At 47.9% G+C, this 21,256-nt stretch overlaps 8 protein-coding genes across 8 annotated transcripts; 5 read left to right on the forward strand and 3 right to left on the reverse strand.

Annotated features, from left to right (window-relative positions):
- Positions 1-1,281: 1,281 nt before the first annotated feature.
- Positions 1,282-2,108, reverse strand: ABOM_003601 (alternative oxidase; the record flags this gene model as incomplete). The annotated part of the gene is made up of 2 exons (XM_022530731.1): positions 1,282-1,792; positions 1,888-2,108. 2 exons carry the CDS (start codon positions 2,106-2,108, stop codon positions 1,282-1,284), a joined length of 732 nt encoding a protein of 243 aa, XP_022393100.1.
- Positions 2,109-3,171: 1,063 nt separating this feature from the next.
- Positions 3,172-4,679, forward strand: ABOM_003602 (uncharacterized protein; the record flags this gene model as incomplete). Its single annotated transcript, XM_022530732.1, has 4 exons — positions 3,172-3,241; positions 3,306-3,644; positions 3,695-3,972; positions 4,044-4,679. 4 exons carry the CDS (start codon positions 3,172-3,174, stop codon positions 4,677-4,679), a joined length of 1,323 nt encoding a protein of 440 aa, XP_022393101.1.
- Positions 4,680-5,415: 736 nt separating this feature from the next.
- On the reverse strand, positions 5,416-6,516 carry ABOM_003603 (uncharacterized protein; the record flags this gene model as incomplete). The annotated part of the gene is made up of 3 exons (XM_022530733.1): positions 5,416-5,717; positions 5,771-6,155; positions 6,253-6,516. 3 exons carry the CDS (start codon positions 6,514-6,516, stop codon positions 5,416-5,418), a joined length of 951 nt encoding a protein of 316 aa, XP_022393102.1.
- A 625-nt stretch (positions 6,517-7,141) lies between these two features.
- ABOM_003604 (uncharacterized protein) lies at positions 7,142-8,992 on the forward strand (the record flags this gene model as incomplete). The annotated part of the gene is made up of 2 exons (XM_022530734.1): positions 7,142-8,086; positions 8,207-8,992. The coding sequence occupies 2 exons, from the start codon at positions 7,142-7,144 to the stop codon at positions 8,990-8,992; spliced, it is 1,731 nt and encodes a 576-aa protein (XP_022393103.1).
- A 1,340-nt stretch (positions 8,993-10,332) lies between these two features.
- Positions 10,333-12,467, forward strand: ABOM_003605 (3-hydroxyacyl-CoA dehydrogenase family protein; the record flags this gene model as incomplete). The annotated part of the gene is made up of 6 exons (XM_022530735.1): positions 10,333-10,396; positions 10,457-10,964; positions 11,026-11,122; positions 11,180-11,872; positions 11,932-12,258; positions 12,312-12,467. The coding sequence occupies 6 exons, from the start codon at positions 10,333-10,335 to the stop codon at positions 12,465-12,467; spliced, it is 1,845 nt and encodes a 614-aa protein (XP_022393104.1).
- Positions 12,468-14,396: 1,929 nt separating this feature from the next.
- Positions 14,397-15,799, reverse strand: ABOM_003606 (NAD(P)/FAD-dependent oxidoreductase; the record flags this gene model as incomplete). Its single annotated transcript, XM_022530736.1, has 4 exons — positions 14,397-14,589; positions 14,643-15,061; positions 15,097-15,630; positions 15,680-15,799. The coding sequence occupies 4 exons, from the start codon at positions 15,797-15,799 to the stop codon at positions 14,397-14,399; spliced, it is 1,266 nt and encodes a 421-aa protein (XP_022393105.1).
- Positions 15,800-16,788: 989 nt separating this feature from the next.
- ABOM_003607 (uncharacterized protein) lies at positions 16,789-19,176 on the forward strand (the record flags this gene model as incomplete). The annotated part of the gene is made up of 7 exons (XM_022530737.1): positions 16,789-16,838; positions 16,890-17,018; positions 17,078-17,143; positions 17,211-17,357; positions 17,434-17,750; positions 17,809-18,707; positions 18,802-19,176. The coding sequence occupies 7 exons, from the start codon at positions 16,789-16,791 to the stop codon at positions 19,174-19,176; spliced, it is 1,983 nt and encodes a 660-aa protein (XP_022393106.1).
- Positions 19,177-20,386: 1,210 nt separating this feature from the next.
- ABOM_003608 (ethanolamine utilization protein) lies at positions 20,387-21,029 on the forward strand (the record flags this gene model as incomplete). The annotated part of the gene is made up of 3 exons (XM_022530738.1): positions 20,387-20,659; positions 20,761-20,835; positions 20,925-21,029. Coding segments are annotated over 3 exons (453 nt in total), but the record flags the coding sequence as incomplete, so codon positions are not given.
- Between the last annotated feature and the right edge of the window lie 227 nt (positions 21,030-21,256).

Raw genomic sequence — 21,256 nt, forward strand, 5'->3', positions numbered from 1 at the left:
CTTCCCGATAGTCAGCTGACTGACGCCCAATAGTTTCCTTCCGTGGCGGCCGAGGTGCTTCTCGGGTTCAGCGTACCGAAATTCATGACACGGCAATTCCGACCGAGTCCGTGTCCATGTCAAATTCCTGGCGCGGTACCCCGTATGTGACTAGATCAAGACGGCAATCGGGTTTATACTAACAGAGGTGTAAGCTTACCAAGGATAGCTCTCAGTTCGTCTTTACTAGAAGTTTGCGGGACCCAAAGTTGTCTCCAGTGTTGTGATGACATCCCGGAATCTTCCGTCATCCTAAACAGGTGCATAGAATGTGCTTTTGCCTCCTGAGACTGTTGATTGGGGTTCGAATTTAGAATGTATAGGTTGACTGCCGCGGACTTTCATCTGCGGACTTTGCTTCCCCGAAAATCCGCGGCGGACCTTGTCCTGAACGACAGTGGAAACTGTCGTCCCAAATAACTCGTCTGGTCCACTGTGACTCATCTGTAACCATCAGTGTTCTAGCATACCGTTGATATGCCTCGCAAAAAAACCGAAGTAAATTGTTACCACCCCCGAGTTAGCTAAACACTAATGCGAAGTTCGGATCCTTATTCCTTCTGCCACGGGTTGTTCATCCAGTTCCTGGGCCGACGAGATCTGGAGTGATCTTATTGGTAATGATGCCACGATTTGGGATGTCGTGTTTTCCGATATATCCCTTCTACCCCTTTGTCCATAGCTATTCTGTTTCAGACTCATATAATGCCACGTGACGAATCACTGCCGTCATTATATAGGTATACGCTGCTGTTTTGTGCAGGGTGCCAAGAAAGTATTTGAGGACATAATGTCTTACCAGAGCCAAAGTCTTGTCTCAAACTCGATAGCAGTGCATTGTGTGCCAATCTATTGACCCCATGGGCTGTTCGTGCTTGGTACCTACCATGGCAAGCTCTAGGAATTACTAATCGGTGCACAACGACTGCAAGTTACATATAAACTATGAAATTGATACGAGGAAGGAGATTCATCTGCACGTCCCTGTCCTCCTGAAGAGCCATCTATAAAACTCTGCTATTTACGGATCTCAGTCTCTGGCCAGTCGCGCTATAATACTTTAACTAAACTCACTGACAAAACATATGGTACATACACCTGCAACTGCTACCTTCATAGAAGATATTGTATCAATGTAACGCACTTTGTCCACGACGGTTCTTAGTCTGTATGCTAGGATTTCAAGAATATTTCCCACGCCCGTTACTTCCACCTTGTTCAAAGAGTGATCTTCCTGCCATATTAGACAACATCATTTCGCTCCCATCCAACTGGCTTTATATTTTCCAGTCCCTTCGTGGGGTATGAAGCTGGAGACCGGATGCAATTTACCGCATACGGGTTTGGATCCTCTTCTTGGATCAGGTTGCCAAGCGTATGATTCACCTCTCTATGCTTGGCCTCATCAGCACGAACATAGAGTAGCAAATCACGCATGCTCCGCTGATTCTCCGGCATTTTCCAATACTTTATCGCAATATCTGGAGACGCAAGGCTCTCCCACTTCGGCAGCTTTCCTGACTCAAGATCCTGTAGCGCTCTAGTATAGGTAATCACTGCCTCTTCCTCCAGGTAGCCAACGAAACGATGGCAGATCCGTGGAGAGATCAGGTAGGCGAGGAAAAATCCATTGTAGAAGACTCCTTGTGCCCCGATGACCATGAGTCTCATGAACCATCCCGGCTCAGCAAGCTTGAGAAATGTGAGGAGGTGCATTCGTTCATTGTGAGCCTCTTCCAACAGGGTTTCAATCCTGTAATCCGGTATTAGCTTGGCCTTTTGTCGCCCTGGGTTATATCCAGGAGCATTGAAGTGTCTCGTTCGGAGATGATCAGGGCTAAACCATACCAGCCATTGTCTCGCTTCATTTTGCGTAAGCTCCTCAGATGACGCAGCGCACCTCCAACCATCCCGGGGACCCCAGCGACACTTTCGAGAAAGATGAATCGTGTAAGCCATTTGTCTTCATCCATGGCGAACCGTTTCGGAAGTGCCTTTGTACTACCCTCCGGTGGGTGCTTGTAGCCGGTAGCAAAGTCCATCCCCCAACGTAGGAAACGAACACTCATCAGAGCAACGCGATCTGACCAATCTCTGACTTCTCGGTGGGCAACCGTTATTGCACGTAATTGCTCACCGGTGTATCTAAGTCTGTAAGATGGAGTTTGACAGTCGGATATTGTTGGGCGATCACTTACATTGGATGCTCCCAAACAGAGGAAGAAGGAAGGTCAGATGTCTCCGACTTGTTGCATTGTTGCGAACAATTGAAGAATTGCCTCTGTGGTATGGCAACTCCCAACCTGGGTAAAGTACCACCTAGGGAGCGTCTGCCCAGCTGCACCGCTCGTCCTGAGCCTCGAAGTAGGGTACAGGGCAATCTTATATGTTGAAATATAAACATTTTGGCTGTCTGGCTTTGCAATTGCAAACAATCTCAATGGTGGCTTGTGAAGGGACTGGGATAAGATAACCAGCGAACGTTTTCTCTGCATACACGTATTTACATGCTATGTTGCGACAACCACAGCGCTATAATAACTATATCACTAGCTGTAGAACAACGAACAGTCATTTCGCAAATCATCGGTGCTGCTATACTCCATATTCGAGGGTCCGCGGAGTTCCAGAATCCCGCCCGCGGAGTTATATAATTCTCCCCGGTTTGCGTTTGAAGCGCCGCTTTATGACGAATCCACCGAGTGTATGAAAATGAAGAGGGCACTAGATATATTATTTATTGTACCAGAATATGGAAAGGAGTATACGATTCTAGTTAGTATCCTATGCTTGCGCGCCTTTACTGTTTAGTATCGCACTTTTTCATCTTTTCTCCTCATCACTGCTACATCTAGAGTTGGAATATTCGCTCTCTATCCATAAACCAACAATCCGACTGCTTCCTGCTTAGCCATGTTGCGGCCTGGCCATTTTCATCAACTTCCAATAAGGGGGGGATGTCGCATGGCGTATAAAAGACACACTCCGACTTTATCTCGGTCACCGGTACATTTGATGTTGAATAGACGGTTCTCTAGCGGAACCAATGGAGACCATACCCAACGGACGAAACGAACTTCGTATCTCCGCTGGTTCGCAGCTACTGGACTTGGTGGATCTATTGTTTGGACTATGTACTCTCCCAAGCGGACAGTATACTCCGTCAAAGAGGCCAGGGACAGAAAAACACTGGTCGTTCTTGGTAGGTCCATCAGCAAACACATTCTCGTTAACAAGCCAGTACTGATGCATCGGTTGATTATCAGGCACTGGTTGGGGTTCAGTATCCTTCCTAAGCAAACTTGATACCGAAGCGTACAATGTTATCGTCATTTCCCCTCAAAACTACTTCTTATTCACGCCGTTGTTGCCGTCATGCACAACTGGTCTGGTTGACCCCCGGTCTCTCATGGAACCAGTTCGCAGCTTTTTCGGAGAGCGGCCAGATGCTGTTAAATTCTACGAGGCAGAGGCTGTAAAGATAGACTACGACAGGCGTGTCATTCATATACAAGATCCTTCAGGAGCCCAAGGGCAGGCAAGGCAAGCCGAAATCCCATTCGACATGCTTGTGATGGGAGTTGGCGCAGATAATGCCACTTTCAGTGCGTCCTATCCAGTTGAACACCAGGTCGAAGTCTAACTGACCCCTTAGATATCCCCGGTGTCAAAGAGCATGCATGCTTTCTCAAGACGATCAGCGATGCACAGAAAGTGCGTAACCGCATTGTTGACCGTATTGAGGCAGCTTCTTTCAAGGATAAGAGCACAGAAGATATACAAAAACAGCTACAAGTTGTCGTTGTAGGTGGCGGACCTACAGGAGTGGAATTTGCGGCGGAGCTGCAAGACTTCGTCGACGAAGACCTAAAGAAACAGATCCCGAATTTAACGGATGATTTTCAGGTAACACTCATTGAAGCACTTCCAAATGTACAACTGGCCAATAATCATTCCAGAGCGTGTTGTTCGCAGTTGTTAGTTTTTGCTGCTGACTATTTCAGGTCTTACCCATGCTTTCCAAGGAACTAATTGATTATACCGAGGCAAGATTGAAGGAGCAGACAATACGCGTGATGACTAAAACAGCAGTCAAACGAGTCAATGAAGGGAACGTTGAAGTTGAGATCACACATGTGGACGGTGAGAAGGAGTTGAAAACTATCCCATACGGGCTTCTGGTATGGGCTACAGGAAACAAACCCAAGGAAATAGTGGAAGACCTTGCAAGACAGATTCCAGACCAAAAGGACGTACGACGGGGGCTAGCCGTGGATGAATACCTCGCAGTCAAGGGTAGTCCGAATATATGGGCATTGGGGGATTGTGCAAATAGCAACCTGCCACCTACTGCCCAGGTGGCTGCCCAACAAGGCACGTATCTGGCTGAGGTGTTTAATAACATGACAGCAACAGAGTCGCAGAGCCCCACAGATGTCCAGCCATTCCGGTATTCACACCAAGGGACTTTAGCCTACATTGGTAGCGAACTGGCAGTGGCAGATCTGACGCTTCTGGGGAATAACATTCCAAGCGGGGGGTTTTTTACTTATCTGTTCTGGAAGGCTGCATACTTGAATATGTGTCTTACTGGTAAGCTTAGTCCTTTGGTACTTTTCCCCGTGATCTTTTTGATTTGACGAAAGCTTTCCCTTTTCTGCCACCATACTGTATACTATACCTGACTGTCTTGGAACTAGGCCGGAGCCGAATATTTGTCGCAATGGATTGGATGAAGGCCAAGCTTTTCGGAAGAGATCTGTGTAGACAGTAAGGTCTGGCTTTGGGTTTGATATGTTTCCATCTGTATAGACTATGTCATATTTGAGATTTCAATAAGCAACTATGTTGAGAGCACTTCGATACGGCTGTGACTATTCGTACGCTTCCTCAGCTGAACTAGACGAAAAGGGGGCTTTCTCATGTTAAGGTGAATGTATCAATCGCCAGTGGGTCTATTTTCTACTACATAATGGAACGATTCTTAGAACTCGATACCTGTGATATTTCAGAGGTGAGAGCGTGTAGCCATCTCATCACTTGGGCCTGGGTGAGGTAGGACCAAGGCACACATGGCTATAGGCGTGAAGTAAAAAGGGCAGTTGGGAATCGGAGAAATGGGGAGAAGCCGAAGGAAGGAAGAACATATAATATTCAATAAATAACGGCAAGGTATAGATCTTAGAAAGAAAGAAGACTAGAGTGGGTCACCTATATTTACTTGAGTGGCGATTGGCCATTACTTTGGACTACTACTAGTAGGACTCAACACTGATCAACTGTCTCTTATTTTATCTTGCTATCAAGGGCTTCAACTAAGATAATATGTCAAAAATTGTTATTCCTCCTATCAGCTAGCATCCACATCGTCCGTGCCTATTCAAACGACGATGTCTTTGATTTCAATTTCATCAGCTCCAATAATACCTGGTCGCGATCCCTCTGAAGGGATTCCATATCAAGGTTCCCGATTGTTTCCTGCACATTACCATCTAGAAGATTGATTGTCTTGGGATTGAGATCAAATGCGTGCTTCTGCATGTCTTCCGTCCAGACCTTCGCTGCGGTGCCAATATGCTCCAGAAGATGTTTGAAGTTTCCTCCTCCGGCGAGAATGTTGGTCACGAAAGGCCCGGTCGTAGACCACCGAAGGCCAGGACCAGCTGTGATACAAGTATCTGTATATTGCATTAGTCAAAGCAGGAACGCCAGCTCATCTTCAGTCACTTACCGAGGTCTGCCGCTGACACGATATCTCGGGTGACTAGACTGTACGCCTCATTGTACAGAGCCATCTGCAGCCGGTTGGCAATGAACCCCGGAGTCTCCTTCTTGATCACAATGGGTTTCTTTCCCAGTGAACGATAGAAGTCGACTGCTTTTGTTATATACGGCGTCTCTGCTCCCGGGTGGGGCACTACCTCGACCAAAGGCACCATATGTGGTGGATTGAAAGGGTGCCCAATCATGATCCGACCGGGGTTGTACTTGCAGTCCGTAACGAATTGCGAGGAAGGTATGCCCGATGATGATGATAGGAGGAGGGCATCTCTTGGGGCCTTGGCATCAAGCTCAGCAAAAAGCTGACGCTTGAAATCCACTCGCTCAGGACCGGTCTATGTTTCTCTTCAATTAGTATCAACTGCGTTCTACCCACCGGTTTGGGTGTCCGTGAAGAGGATTCCTAATATGCCATAGGAAAGAGAAACATACCTCCTGCACCAATTCAATTTGCCGGAGGTGATCGAAGATGTTGTTGACGAATTGGTAATTAGCGAGCGATGCTCCCTTGTGAAGCCCAGCTCGCTCCATCGTGGGCCATTCCTGGGAGAGATATGCGGCCAATCTTTCCCGAGCTCCCACCGCAGGATCTGTCACAATAACCTTGAGCCCCCTCGAAAGAAAGAAGAGGGTCCAGCTGGCGCCAATAACACCCGTTCCAATGACACCCACTGTTTTAATAGAAGGACCAGCCATATTGGGTAATTGAGAGAATGGTACCGCTGTGAGGCATATATGTTAAGGAACAACAACAAAAGCCTGCTAGGTGTAAAAGGATAACCAAAAAGGAAGGCTGAGTATCGTTATCTCACGACAATCGGATATAGGTTATTCTAAAAGGGCCTATCATCCTTGCAAATGGCAAGAGATATATACACGGGCTATCACACCGGTTCCAGACGAACGGGGTAAAAGCCCGTCATTGTGTCGGCATACTATAATACCGAGGAAGAATACTTTAGGCTCTCACAAGGAAGTACTCTTCGTCATATAATTTAGGATTATTCTTAACACTTTGTGTTCTATCTCAAGGCTATTCGAGCGGGTTTGCAGTATACCGCGGAATTCTTCGCCGTGGGCCGCGGGATGTGGTTTCGGCGTACCCTGCCGGCGGATTGTCAACAGAACATCATCTTGCAAACACCACACAGTGAGTATGGCGCTGGTAAGGGTGGTGGGAGATGTCTGCACCTGCATCTCCCTAACGTACATATATAAGTCTGCAAGTATCACCGCCCGGTAAGCATCCTCCAGTTTCCCCAGCGCCTCCCACGTATCTACGCTTTCAAGTCCATCATTGTCTGTGAACTATATTCGGACCATGCCTTCAACCCACGAGACTGTCCCAAGCCCCGACCTTTACGGTCCTGGCACCTTTGTTGACCAAGAATTTCTCCCGGTTCCAGATGATGCCCGTCGAGTCTTGGAGATTTTGGCCAAGACTACCCCTGGCTTTACGAAAGATCCTCGCGTGTGGGATTCTGTGACATTTGAAGGACATGCCGAACCCATCATTCCCGGGCCGTTGAAAGCTCCAGTTGTCGCAGCTGCTCTGCATGCAATGTGTGGTATTGTTGGCAACGAATTGTTGGAAGAGCGGGATGGCCAAGCTGCTCATAACCAAAGCGTGACCATTAATACAGACCAAGCTGCAATTTGGCTAGGCTCCATCCTTACTGCCAGAATAAATGGCTCGGAGGTCAGCGAGCTGGCCAGCATAGGCAAAGGGGCCTCTCTTTTCAAGCGCGACTTTGAAAAGGGGGTCTTTGATAACCCATTGAGATTAAGAACGACAGCTATCTACCCAACGAAGACAACTGGAGTTTGGTACCAACTTCATGGGTCGTTAAATGCAGACCCCGTCCTACGTGCAATCGGTGTGGACCCGGCTGCACGATGTGAGACCCCGGCGGAGGCGTACCAAACAATCCGCCAACAGACGCAGAGGTTCACTGCCGACGAGCTCGAGATGATTATGGTGAAGAATGGCTTTTGTGGCAGCATTTGCTATACCCCAGACGGCTGGAAACAGACACTGATGGGCAAGCGCTTGGAACGCCACCCATTTGTCAACTACTCTCGGGAGTCGTACGCCATTCCCACGCCTCCGGTACCTTTGCCTTCTCTGGTCGATAAGCGTCCGTTGGCAGGCATCAAGGTGGTAGAGATGGTGCGGATCATTGCTGGCCCAGTGATTGGAACTACACTGGCGGCATTCGGGGCCGACGTTATCCGCGTCAATTGCAGTGGCCTTCCCGATCTCAATGTAAGACCACTTTCCCTTCAAAATGGTCTGGGTTCTCCAAAACTTCAGAAAATCCCCGTCCCCTTTCCTTTCTTTTCGACAGGAAACTTTGACCAGGAACTGACCAGTATCATTCGCTAGGTCCTGCAGCTTACCCTAAATGCGGGAGTACGAACTGTGGACCTGGATGTCAGAAAGGATGAAGATTTGGCACGGTTGCACGAACTTGTGCAGGATGCGGATGTCTTCATACAGGGCTTCCGTCCCGGAGCTCTAGCAAGGAAGGGGCTAGGTGTTACTAATCTGCTTGAGATGGCTGGCAAGAGAGGAAAGGGAATTGTGTATGTCGAAGAGAATGCCTACGGGCCTGACGGCCCATTCTATGAACGCCCCGGCTGGCAGCAGATTGGAGATGCGGCCTCCGGTAGTTCATACGTTACTGGCAGATCTCTTGGCTATACAGACGGTACCAGTGTGCTTCCGCCTCTTCCCATCTCTGATATGACCACCGGTCTTGTCGGAGCGCTGGGGGCATTGATGGCTCTTCGCGATCGTGCACGACACGGTGGCTCCTACCGTGTGCTGAGCTCCCTGGTGGCCGCGGATGCAATTTCACTGGAACCTGAGATTGGTCTTTATTCTCCAGATGTGGTCAGAAAGAATGCGGAAACTTTCCAGTGGGGAGTTATGGAGCCGTCACAGTATGTCTCTGAGTTGCTCATGGTTGTGCTGAATGGTTGGAAAAGGGTGTACCCTGAGTACTTTTCGCCCGAATCACCAATCATGACCACATTTGAGCACGGCCACTGGGGCCACATGCAGCTGCTTAGCCCTGTGGTCAAGCTGGGTGACAATGCTGTCACCCCCAACTGGACAACGGGACCTGTGCCCCACTGCTACTATGATCGCCACATTTCATGGCTATGATACATTGTGCTGATTATCCGAACGCTGTCTCGTATCTTTATGCAATATAGATATCTAATTATGTTTTCTTAGTTTGGATATGACCTGTTGACTGGATAGGATGTGTACTTGGAGGAGAATATCACTATTAATCTATTAGGTATTGGAAAACCCTTACGATGAGAGTTTCAATTAAATCTGTATTATAATTATATAACCCCTAATCTTTCTCATCTTCTGGATTTCAACACTTCTCTCACCTAAAATAATTCAAATCCCCACCCAGCATTAATCTTCAAAATCATAACACAGTCGGTACGCGGCTAAGCCTCGCCATCGGTCAGGCTTGGATCCTGGTGTTGGACCCGAAACCCAAACATATAAGCTCAGAGGCGGCGAACCCGATCAACTCTAATAGGATAACTAAAACGAGATATTCTAATGATTACTTTCGGTATTGTCTTATCTATAATATATTCTCATATCCTCTATATCAGAACCCATTGAAATATATTTACTATGGATGCTGATAAAAGTGAAACAGTATGCCTTCAGATCTACTGTTTTAGGTTGAATTATCTGATTTGTAGGGTTACAAAACTGGACAACACTGGAATAGTGCGGTCCTTTCTTAGGCCTAGGTCCTATCCACAGGGTTTGGTGAGGGCTATACAGAACTCTGAATTTTAGTGCTTAACGCAAAGAACATAGGCATTCATACAAAAATGTGCTACTACGAGCGTCACACCGTGGACAGGAGCTGTTCCTGGCTCTTGCCTCATATTTTCTCCAAATCACAGTTCCTTGACAGCAACCGCACTCAGGTGCCGAGGAAATCTACGAATTGCCATCTCTATCATCACAGCCATCGTGAAGTTGACCAATATACAGTATCTCTCTACTACACAAGAGTGGAGATTGAGCGCAATCTAACTATCAGGGCCTTCTTCCCGGTACTATCAGCATTGCATCGGTAGATATTGCCGCCCAAGCCTCTCGGGTAGATATGGCTATTTTCCACGTCTAGCCGGAGACCGGACCGATTCGGGCAGAAGCTATTCAACGTATTGCCGAAAGGCATCTATCTCACGAGAAGTTCTCCACCGACGGGATCATCCGATTTGCCCTCCCCAGTTGTGGGGCGTGGTTTTGAGAGAATGAACCCGAGCATCAAATACAGCTGGAAATGTTGAACCGCGGCAAACCTTCAGAGGTTGACGTCACCCACGAACCTTGTACCGCGGATTATTTAATGGTGACTTTGATATATCCCCAACCCAACTACAAAGTATTACAGCGTATGCAATACACTGACTCGGAACTGAAACCCACACTGTTCTCTACTGTTGAAACTCCTCAGGATGACGTGGCAACCACCCACTATCGGTAATCGCTATGTAGCAGTGCTTGGTGCCGGGGTGCTCGGTACGATTGAGCCTTATCACCTGTGGAAAGATTGTCTTCGGCGCTAATTTATCTGTCAAGGCCGTCGAATTGCTTGCACCTGGGTTGCAGCAGGCTACAATGTAACCATCCGAGATCCGAGTCCAGATCAGCGGCATGCTGCTGTTCATTTCATTGACAACAACCTTGCCACTTTTGCTAAGACCCTTGGTGACAAGGCAGTCCCGGGACAATATACTGCATATGCAGATCTGGATTCTGCGGTGAAGGATGCTTGGTTTGTGATCGAAGCTATTCCAGAGAAGCTGGATCTAAAGATCGCCACGTTTGGTGACCTTGCGAAGAAAGCACCACGGGATTGCATTTTCGGGTCTAACTCATCATCCTACAAGTCACGGCTGATGCTCGACAACATGGATGACGAGGCCAAACGGCGCACCCTGAATGTCCACTATACCATGCCCCCGGGAAATAGGGTCGTAGAGCTGATGACTAGCACCCATACTTACGATGACATTTTCCCTTTCCTTGTTGATAAGCACCAGCAGGTTGGGTTGGTGCCGGCCGTCGCACGCAAGGAATCTACTGGGTAGGCTTGTCACTCTCTATGCTGTCTCCGCTGCCTGGAATAACTGCTAACCTACAGGTAGTTTCATCATCAACCGTCTATGGGCTGCTGTGAAGAGAGAGACTCTAACGATCTTGGCAGAAGGAGTTAGTGATCCAGAACAGGTCGACAATCTATGGGTAAACCCTCCCAACGTCCGTCTAGTGATGCCAGATTCTAACTGGTGGGCAAAATAGATGGAAATGTTCAGCGGCAAGGCAGGGCCCTGTAGCATGATGGATGCCGTTGGCCTCGACACAGTAGCGTTTATTGAGGATAACTATATCCAGGAGCGCCACCTGGACAGTGCACATACGGTTGACTGGCTGCGCAAGAATTATGTCAACCAAGGTCGATTAGGCGCCAAGTCTGGAAATGGAGGGCTTTATCCAGCTGGTTTCACGACAAAATCGGCTACCGAGAATGCCAGTCATCACGACAATTTGGCCGCACCAACGCTCTACGTCCTTGATATAGGACTGGGCGAAAACGTCACCGATAATTTCCTGACAGCAGGCAAAATCTACACTGCCTCGGCCGATGGTCAGAATGTGAAGAAGTTAGTTGATGGCCTCAGAGGGCCTGACGGGATCGATATTAGTGTCAGTCGTGGTCGCATATTCTGGACAAATATGGGGATACCCTCTGAAAACGATGGATCTGTCCAGTCATGCAACCTCGATGGTTCTGATATCAAGACAGTCGTTCCGCCTGGAGCAGTACACACACCGAAACAACTGTGCATTGACCATACACACGAGAAATTGTACTTTTCGGATCGCGAAGGACTGAGGATTCATAGAGTCGATTTTACTGGTAGCCAGCATGAGATCCTCATCCAGACTGGTGATTGTCATGATCTCTCGCATAAAGAGGACCAGAACAGATGGGTAGGACACCTTCAGTGTGTATGGCGGGGCCATGGCTAACAGACCTTTTACAATTTCAGTGTGTAGGAATTGCGATTGACTCAAAACGCGGCAAGTTCTATTGGACTCAGAAGGGTTCTAGCAAGTCGGGTAAAGGAAAGATTCTCAGGGCAAATATTACTTTGCCTGCAGGTTCAAAGGCCTCCACGCGCTCGGACATTGAAACTCTCTTCGAAAACCTGCCCGAACCGATCGACTTGGAGGTTGACTCAGAAAATGAACTCCTATATTGGACTGACAGAGGTGAATATCCACTAGGTAATTCCGTTAATCGAGGCTATGTGGGACCCAAGATTAGCGATCCCAGTGCAGCCAAATTCACGATATTAACGAGGCACTTGCATGAGGTATATTTTCCCACCTGGTGGCCCGAAACGTCACTAATATCCTTTACTCACAGGCGATCGGTCTACGCTTGGACAAGGTGAACAAGCACATTTACTTCACAGATCTGGGCGGGTCGTTGTACCGCACAGATCTCCAGGGTGGAAACAAAACGGTTATCTACAGCGGTAGAGCTGCTCTTACAGGACTTGCCTTGACACATATCAATTAAATTGCCGTTTGTAGGAGCGGTATAGGTATAGTCGGTCTGACCAAGCTTCTCCCTTTATTGCTTAGTTAATTTAATCCGCTATTGTTTTGTTGCTTGCGTCGGATTAACTTATTCATACCTTAAGCAAACTACCCCATATATTTTTCTCCATAACCGCACCATATATATTCTGTAAAATTCAGTAGTTTACATCTAATATATGAAAGCCTTCACGGAGTAACCAAAGAAGTTGCGACTTGATTCAAGGGAGTTTCCAGTTATTTCTTTATTGTCGAGCGCTAGACAGGTTATAGTACAATTGGAACCCGTACGAAAGACCTCGGCCCCAAGCTGGGGGTCTACTGAGGCGTGGCAAAATAAGCTATCATCTAGATTAGATTAGGAATTTCAGTGGAGCTCAGGTAATCGCACCTAAGGCTGGGCACCTAAGAGGTAGAAGCATATCCATATACAAGCTTTATCCTCCATTCAATAAACCTCCAAAGCTGAAAAACGAACCTTCGTCCGTCAATGCGTCTAAGACTCCTGTAGCTGCTTCATTCTGGGCGTTGTATCTCTCAAGCACAGGTCCTTCGCACGCCGCCAATTGTTCCCTTGCAGGCATCCCTACGGGCGCTGGCTCGTTCGCGGTCCACCGGCGGAAAATATTTGCTCAATACCCTTGCTGAAGATCCCACGAGAGATAGACTATCATTAAGCCGCAGTTTAAACGGAACCGGGCTGATCTCATTGATGTGCAGCTTGACCTGGTCCAACACTCTCTTTCTTCTTATCTTTGCCCTGCTTAATCAAACGCAAGATAAAAAATCTTATTGCTTTGAATGTACAACCGCATGCGTTTCTCGGTATCTCGTGCGAGGAACTCTATTCTTAGAGTATATATTCTAGGTATTAGACAGTGTATATAAAGTCGTACAGATCGCCTGATGGATCCGACGTGAACCCGTTGAAGAAAATATGATTAATGGAAACAGTGTTGAATTGATAGCCTGAGGGTGATACAGATAGGGAGTCTTATACATTCCTCCCTTCGTGCTTGTGCTTCTATCTCCGATTCCCAAGCCCTAAGATAACTGAGATAGGCCGGACAAGAGTGGGGACGGAGTTTTGCGAGCACTCCGTGATCTCCGTGGTCTCCCAGGCCTTGGTCCATCCCCACACTGTATCGATCCCAGAGACGTATAGCGGTGCATCCATAGGGACCTGTTAAACTTTCATCCATTTGGGATATTCAAGTAGGGGTTGAAATGATTCCAACGTTGATATTGTACCAGAATAACGTGCCTTTAACACTATATTAGCAATTTAATTTGGTTTTTGGAAGTCAGAGTCTCACGTGGTATTGGACATTTACACCACAGGTGATCTCTCTAGTACCAGCTACATATATACCTTGATCAACAACTGGTATGTATTCAGTTGGGGATATTATTTTTTCTCTCTCTCGATTCCTTTTTACAAAAGTAGAGGGTAATGGCTTCACCTGCTTGGCTATCCATTGCGATGGATAACTACAGAAATAAACAGATAGTAGGGAGCGAGAGTGAGATGGATCCCTGTCTTCGGGTGAGGATGTGAGATATGTTTATCTTACAATTGGTTTTGGTGCAGAAACAATTTATAATGAGGTCGACCGAGACTTGACAGTTGGCCCACCTGATGGGTTGCCAAGGATTAAATGGCAGGCCGCAGAACACTGTGCATAGCTATTGCTATTTATATCGGACTTGACTCATATGGATCTAACGACGTATTGTCGGATATTATGGCATAATCAAATTGGATAGCATATGTAAAAGTTGGTTTAATATGGGAAAGGCTACATAAGTCATCAAAAACATCAGTATGCAAAGGCCTACATAGTACTTAGAATGCAAGGCAACGGCATCGCAAAGACAGGAAGGCGCTGTCTAATGCCTAACATCAGTCCTATAGCTTTGCCTTTTCCTGGGTATGCAATTCGCGTCTGGCAGGCCCTCCACGACTTCCATCTCCCTGGAAAGTGTCCTTGTCATCTTTGTACTCTGTGCGGAACCGCCACTTCTGCGCCAGATGTTCTGGAAGACGCTTTGTGAACGCAAGGAAAGTGTAGTCGCCTAACACAGGTAGGAATTTGAATGCGCTGAGTGAGATGTATTAGTTTCCATTGGTATTGCAAATACGGATATAACTTACTGCCCACTACCGCCACCGGCGACGAAAAGGTTCTTGTAATCGGGATGAGAATCCATAATGAAATCACCCGAAGGCGTGTCTGTATACCAGCAAAGGGCCACGCGCTCAAACGGACGATCGGCTAATTCAGGGAGAATCTCACGCAGTCCGGTCCTGAGCCGGTCCTCTCCATCAGGAGGCGTAAAGTTGGCACGTTGACGAGGGGGGATCAGAGGGGGCGACGAGATATTAGCCTTTACACTCTGGTGATCCTCGGCGGTAGGCGCACGTGTGTAGCCCCATCCATGCACAGCCATTTTGAGTGTCTTGGTATCCTCGTGTGAAGGGAAGTTGAACCAACCCGTGTTAAAGTTGGCGTAAATGGGGACATCTTGGTACTTCTTCACCTCAGCATCTGTAAGGGGCGTGTAGCCAATTACCTGGCTGTTGCCAGAGTCGAGTTGTACATATCCACTAATCCCGAGGTCCAGGCACCGGCAGCAAGGATAAAGTGATCACCTTCAATCGAGGTTCCCGCGAGAGTCTTGACAGCCTTGATCTTCTTCTGTGAGTCTGTGTCGAGACTAATGACTGTACCTGCACGACCGCAAATGAATGACACTCCAAGCTCAAGACAATCGTCGCGAAGCTGGCTGACAGCCTTGCTGGCATCTGCCCAGCCTGCCTGTTCATTATAGTAGCCGGTGAAATTGGGCGTCGCGAGAGTCCCACTTAGAACAGGGTATCTACTCTTCGCGGCCGCAGCACTGTCCAGCTTTGCCCAGGGCAGCTGTTTCTTGGTTAGCGCAGCGGTCGTCTTTTCAATCCAGGCCCGGCCGTGTGTGCTGGTGTTGCCAGTGAGAATGTACGGTGATTTGAAGAAGATGCCTTTATATTTTGGCAATTGGGACCACTTGAGGTAGGCTTCGTATGCAATGTTAAGATAGTCCTCATCGGCATAGTCGAAGCGGATAACACGGGAGATATCTGAGCTGGAGCCATCCGGAACCTGAACTTGTTAATCTTGCTTTAGTTTCCAAAAGGAAAGAAAACTTTACAGGCGGCATGTGGCGATCGACAACCGTGACATGTTTGTAGCCCTCCGATGCAAGCTTGGCGGCCGTAGACAGGCCGAAAATACCTGCCCCAACGATAACGATTTTGCTGTTCTTATCCATCACGTCAATTGAACTCGTTCAGAATGAACTTTCTCACCAGGATAAGAGCAAATAGAGGGAAATCAGAAGACGAGGAAGAAATTTTGAAAACAGCGAGCAGTCGTCATAAATAACCCCACACGATAAGCTTTCCGGAATAAGAGGGTTTCCCCGGTCATGTGGCCGGAATCTGGAAATGGCTTCCTCCTCTCCGCATATCGATGGGAAGGGACGTTGAAGTACTTTTAGTCCGCAATTTTGTATATGGGAAATTATGGATTCGTCCCGGGTGGATATTACCCCACTGCTCTGGTTTAGTTCACGTCTGTATGTCGTATGATGCTCCCTGCTTTAGATGACTTTGATAATATTGGCAAAAAGTCTCTCTCGGAAAAGAAGGGACTGGTTATTGGGCTTGTTCCTTGTGTTGGCTGCCCCGTAAGCGGCCACTAGACTACACAGAGTATCCTCAAGCTCCTGTGGAATAGACTCTAGCGTAAATATAGCCTCAGCAGGAGCAGTAGCGACAGAACCCATGATGAGCGTGCGGTGTGTGACCCTGAAGATAACGCGGTAGAGAGTGATTCACATAAGTGGATCACTCACACAGAAGATCGTTTAGACGTGTGAAGTGCAGCATTCTTGTAGTGAGGTTGCAAGAATTTCTCCTCCTTCAGTTCTGCCTCTGATAGATACTAATGATGATGTGTGGAGCCATGAGAACCTGAACTTTCCCCGTGTGTATCGACCAGAACACGAGAGGGGCGATAAGATAGCGGTGATATGGGGCGTTGGTGGGTGGCTGTCCGGAGAACCGGGAGACTTGTGAAACGCTCCGCTCACGTGAGCAAGCAGAGTATCACAGCTGTTGGTCAGCATTGAATGATTCCCCACAGTTTTCTTAAGTCGGCTCATATCTGGGCCCGGAACTTTTTTAGGAGCCCGTGGAGTCTCCTGTCTCCTCCTATGACCTATTAGGGCTTAACAACGTCAAGATCACCTTCGAAGGCATGTCTATGTCGGGGGAGCAGCGAAGTCGACAAGCCTGTGAACCGTGCAGGTACGGTCTGCATTTCCTTGTCTAGAGCCTGTTCTAACGCCATCTAACCAGACGTAAAAAGTCCAAATGCACGGCCGAGAGACCAGTGTGCTCATTTTGCCAACGTCTAAATCTGCAATGTGTCTATCTCCCACGAGAACAGGCCAAATCGGACGGACATGGGAACAGGGTGGCCAAGACGTGAGTCACTCCAAAGACTTCAGGTATATTAGGGTCTTGTCTCATATCACAAAATATAGAAGGTCTTCGAAAGACCGATTTCAAGCCCTTGAGTCGGAGGTCAATAACATCTACAACATCTTGATGTATGTCGGATGGCCCTGCAACAGTGATTCGATTCATGTAATGCCCAGAGGTACACTGACATTGAAGCTCTCTCTCGAACCCCAACGATGCAGCGACGCCTGGAGCTTCGACAGCGCGGGTCAGGGAGTCACGGGAAGACCCTTCTACCGAGATTCCAAACATACTCCCACGTATAGGGGGATCAGGTACTGGTTCATGCTTTGCACCATCACAGTAGGTCTCATATTCCCGTCACGAATGCCCGCGATCATACATCGTGTATGATGCCACTTTGGCTAAGTTTGCCTAGTCTCGAACCTCCAGAGGAAGCTTTGGATCATCTCGTGGAAGTATATCGCACCAGGATACATTTCCAACCATTGCCATTACTTAAACTGGAAGGCCTACGAGATCGCTTGGTGATATCCTCCCGATTTCTTCTTTACAGCTTCCTAGCTCTCTCTTTGAATTTCGGCAGCCATGAATTTTATAAAGGCAGGGAACAAGAGGCTGTCCAGTTCTATACTCGCTCCGCACAAGAGGCAACCATGAAGTTGGCTGTGGAAGGCATCCCCAAAATAGAGGTTATCGAGTCGCTATGTCTACTGGCTGTGAAGGACTTGATTGGTAAAGCTATGGGTCTCGGTATCACGCCTGAATTGATTGTGCTAATCAAGTAACTCAGGCCAAAAGCCAGCTCGTGCGTGGATGACAATTGGGACTGCCTCTCGCCTAGATACTTTGCGAAGATTAACACGCCATGATACTTCTGAAGCGCAAACCGAGGATAGGAGCGCTAGGTGTCATTGGTCCGTGTTCATACTCGAAAAGGCCTTCTCCCCCCACGTATTAGATCTTTCATCATCTCAAGATACGCCTGATTATCCCCTCAGTGCTCCCTTGCCAGCTTCACCGCCAGGCTACCGGGATGAAAATTGTCCCCCTGATCTACATGTCTCAGAAGAGGTTAATAAGGACCTCGGTATCAATGCATACCACATAGACATGGTCTCAGTGTGGGGCGACCTTACGCGATACTTACATGGCATTCGATCTGGTAATGTCGAAACGCCTTGGTTACCCGATTCAACCCATGCAAAGCTCAGTGTGAGGTTGTATGAGTGCGAAGCTAGGGTGCCGCAAAGACACCTCCTGAGAAATGTCTGTTTCTCCAAGCGATCGATGGCTGAAATTATGCAGCAAAAAGAATACTGGAGCCCTTGGCTGGCTATGCAGATGCTCTCCCATGCATCACCGGCTATCCTAAACCATCCCTTTATTCATTTGGTCGCTATGCGCGGTAATCGGGGTGTGCCTCAATCACGTCTGTTTCTCCAGCAGACCGTGGACCTGGCGTTGTTTCATTCCGGTTGGGTGTTCCAGTTTATTCAATTTTGCGAGAACCTTCAATATGAGATCAACGATCCATTGATTGGACATGCAGTTGCCGCGACAGCTACTATACCATGGCTTTTCCAGTTTGCAAGAGACCCCAAGGTCTCAAAGAAAGCATATGACGACCTTGGCAGGTGTGAGAGATTCTTGAGCCATATTTCCTCAACCTGGCCACATATAACTCGAAAGGTACGTTCACAGAGTGCAAAGCCACCGCCCATCTGGTGAATCTGTAACTGTTCGTCGGTTTCTACTCAGCACCATGGCTAAAGACGCCTAATAGCTAGAGATCCTCCAGCACCTCCAGTACGTTGCGAAGGAAAAACTCCAGGAAGTATCGGGTAGTAGTACAATGATATCCTTCCAACCTCAGATGCTCTGGGAGCTCCTCGATCCCAAGGTCTGCCAGATGCCACAAGATGGCCCTACGCAAGGCGGTGTCTCGCAGGTTTCGGATGTACCAGACACTCGGATGCGAGTTACCACTCAGTTCGTTCACCCACTATTAGATGAGCAAGCTGAGCAGCCAAATCCTCCCAACCCTGCTGGCAACGCTATGTACTCATTTCCACCAAGTCCAGAGGATCTTGAACAGGTCTGCCTGGACGAAATATTCGCCCACTTTCCACGCGAGGAGTTCTATTGGCTACAGGGATAGGTGTGGTGATAATGCCTCCTTGCCTTAATGAATGCTTTACCACCACCATGATGAGAGATATCCTCTGCTGTTCTTCCTTTTTCCTTGTATCCTAGTCAGCCTTCACTGGGACGAATCCATACATAGACGGTTTATTTCCAGTTTATTCTTCCGAATCTCCTCCTTTATCTTCTCTATTGAAAACAACGCGTCAAAACTACAACCGGCAGCGTCGAGATAAATAACCGGGCATGTTTCTCTTTCCTAATTTAGTTCAAGTCAAGCCGCCCCACTTAGCCCTAGTCTACTCCATTTCCCACCTCTTGGCTTCCCCTCGCCACTTGTTGCTCCCTTAGCAGAGCTAGGTATACGCCTGAGGGTATACAACCGGGTGGGTGTAGTGTTTCAATATCGGACCTCGAACTGAACTGTTCTCAGAAGTATTAGTGTAGTAGACGTTACACTCGACTTGTATCCCGTCATTAGCTGAACCCTTGCGACAGACAATGAATTTATAAAGTGACAATGGTCCTCCGCCGAGATGGGAACCCAGATTTCAAGAACATGAAGTCGCTGAAGAGTCTGAGTGTCAATTGCCCGCCACTAATCGGTCCCATGGTCTGCAACTTGGTCCAGCACGTTCGAGCGAGTTTCAGTCGATCTGAGGGGTCTGCAACACGGCCCAGGGAAGCTGCAGGAGCTTTGTCACCTTCGATAGCGTTGATATTGAGTCCCAGGTACCAAGCTACCTATTTCGGTATGGTATTCCATAGCTGATTCAACTGGCGGGGCGGACAAATATCCAAGCGCCAGACACGCGTTCGCCTTGATGATTACTTAGATGCTCTCGTTTGCCAGCACTCCGCGGGAAAGGTTAACAGTACCATAGAACATTATTCTCCAAATGTTGTTGTCCGGCATGCCATAGTGCATGAGGGGCGCGGGGGATGATTAATATAGCTGGGAGGGAAGGAGGAGGATCGGGTATGCATCCGATGATTTCCCCACAGCCGGCGATAGCAGCCGGGGTTTTTTCCCCTCATCGGGATAAAGTACGCGGGATCTTGCACCATCGCCCGGCAATGCCTCCGAACTATATACTACCAGCCCAGATGTTATTTAAGCTATAGCTCGTCCCCGAGTCTTTTCCATTGTTGTATCTATCTATCTATCTATCTATCTATCAAGAACATAAACAAAAGTGAGTCCCTCTGTATTCCACTATACCAGCCAATTCAAACGAACAACAACCGCTAATACTTATGCTATAGTGTCTAGCAACCTCGTCCCTCTTACCGTCATCAAGGGCGCTGGCCACGAGTTCATTCCCCTTCCCCAGGGCGAGAACGCAACTACAGCCGATTTCCATTCTATCCGCACACAAACGGAATCCCCCGCTTACTTTACGTCGGGATTCTACAAGATTGAGGCCGGCCCTCAACGACCCGCCCACTACACTTTCGAGGAGACGAAGTATGTCCTGAGTGGTCAGATTGATGTTTTGGTATGCTACCCTTATCCATCTGACAAGATGCGTCTTCAAACATACAAGGTTGAAGTACTCATAGTTGTGAATAACCTTAATACTTATCTTTTACTTCATAGGACGAGGCTACTGGAATCACCCACCACCTAGTTCCAGGCGACTTTGCTTTCTTCCACGTCGGATCCAAGGTCAAGGTTCGTCACCATCCTCTTTTGATACTCTCCTCCATCCCTATGTTCCCCTTACCTCTCACGGCGCAAGACATCGGCTGACATAGCTCTAGTTCTCAACCAAGTCCCAAGGATTTGCCTTCTACGCCGTGACTCGACCCGTTCGCACTCCCCACCCTAACCTGCAAGGCCGGGAGGAGAGCAAGTCTAAGTTGTAAAAAGTCAATGAGATAATGCATTCTTTCTGTCCGTGTCAAGTATGAATTTATAGATGAATAGATACTCGTCATTTTATCTTTCACTATCTTTGTCTGGTTGGGTAACAATACCGCCATCACGTAATTAGAACATGTGAGAACAAAGCAAGGTCGAATGCCCTCGAGCCAGGCAGTTGATACGAAATACTGGCCAATGTCGAGTAGTGGGGCTTGGAATGTTTCACGCT

Source organism: Aspergillus bombycis (assembly GCF_001792695.1).
Source record: "Aspergillus bombycis strain NRRL26010 chromosome Unknown contig00009, whole genome shotgun sequence".
In the NCBI taxonomy this organism is placed as follows: Eukaryota; Fungi; Ascomycota; class Eurotiomycetes; order Eurotiales; family Aspergillaceae; genus Aspergillus; species Aspergillus bombycis.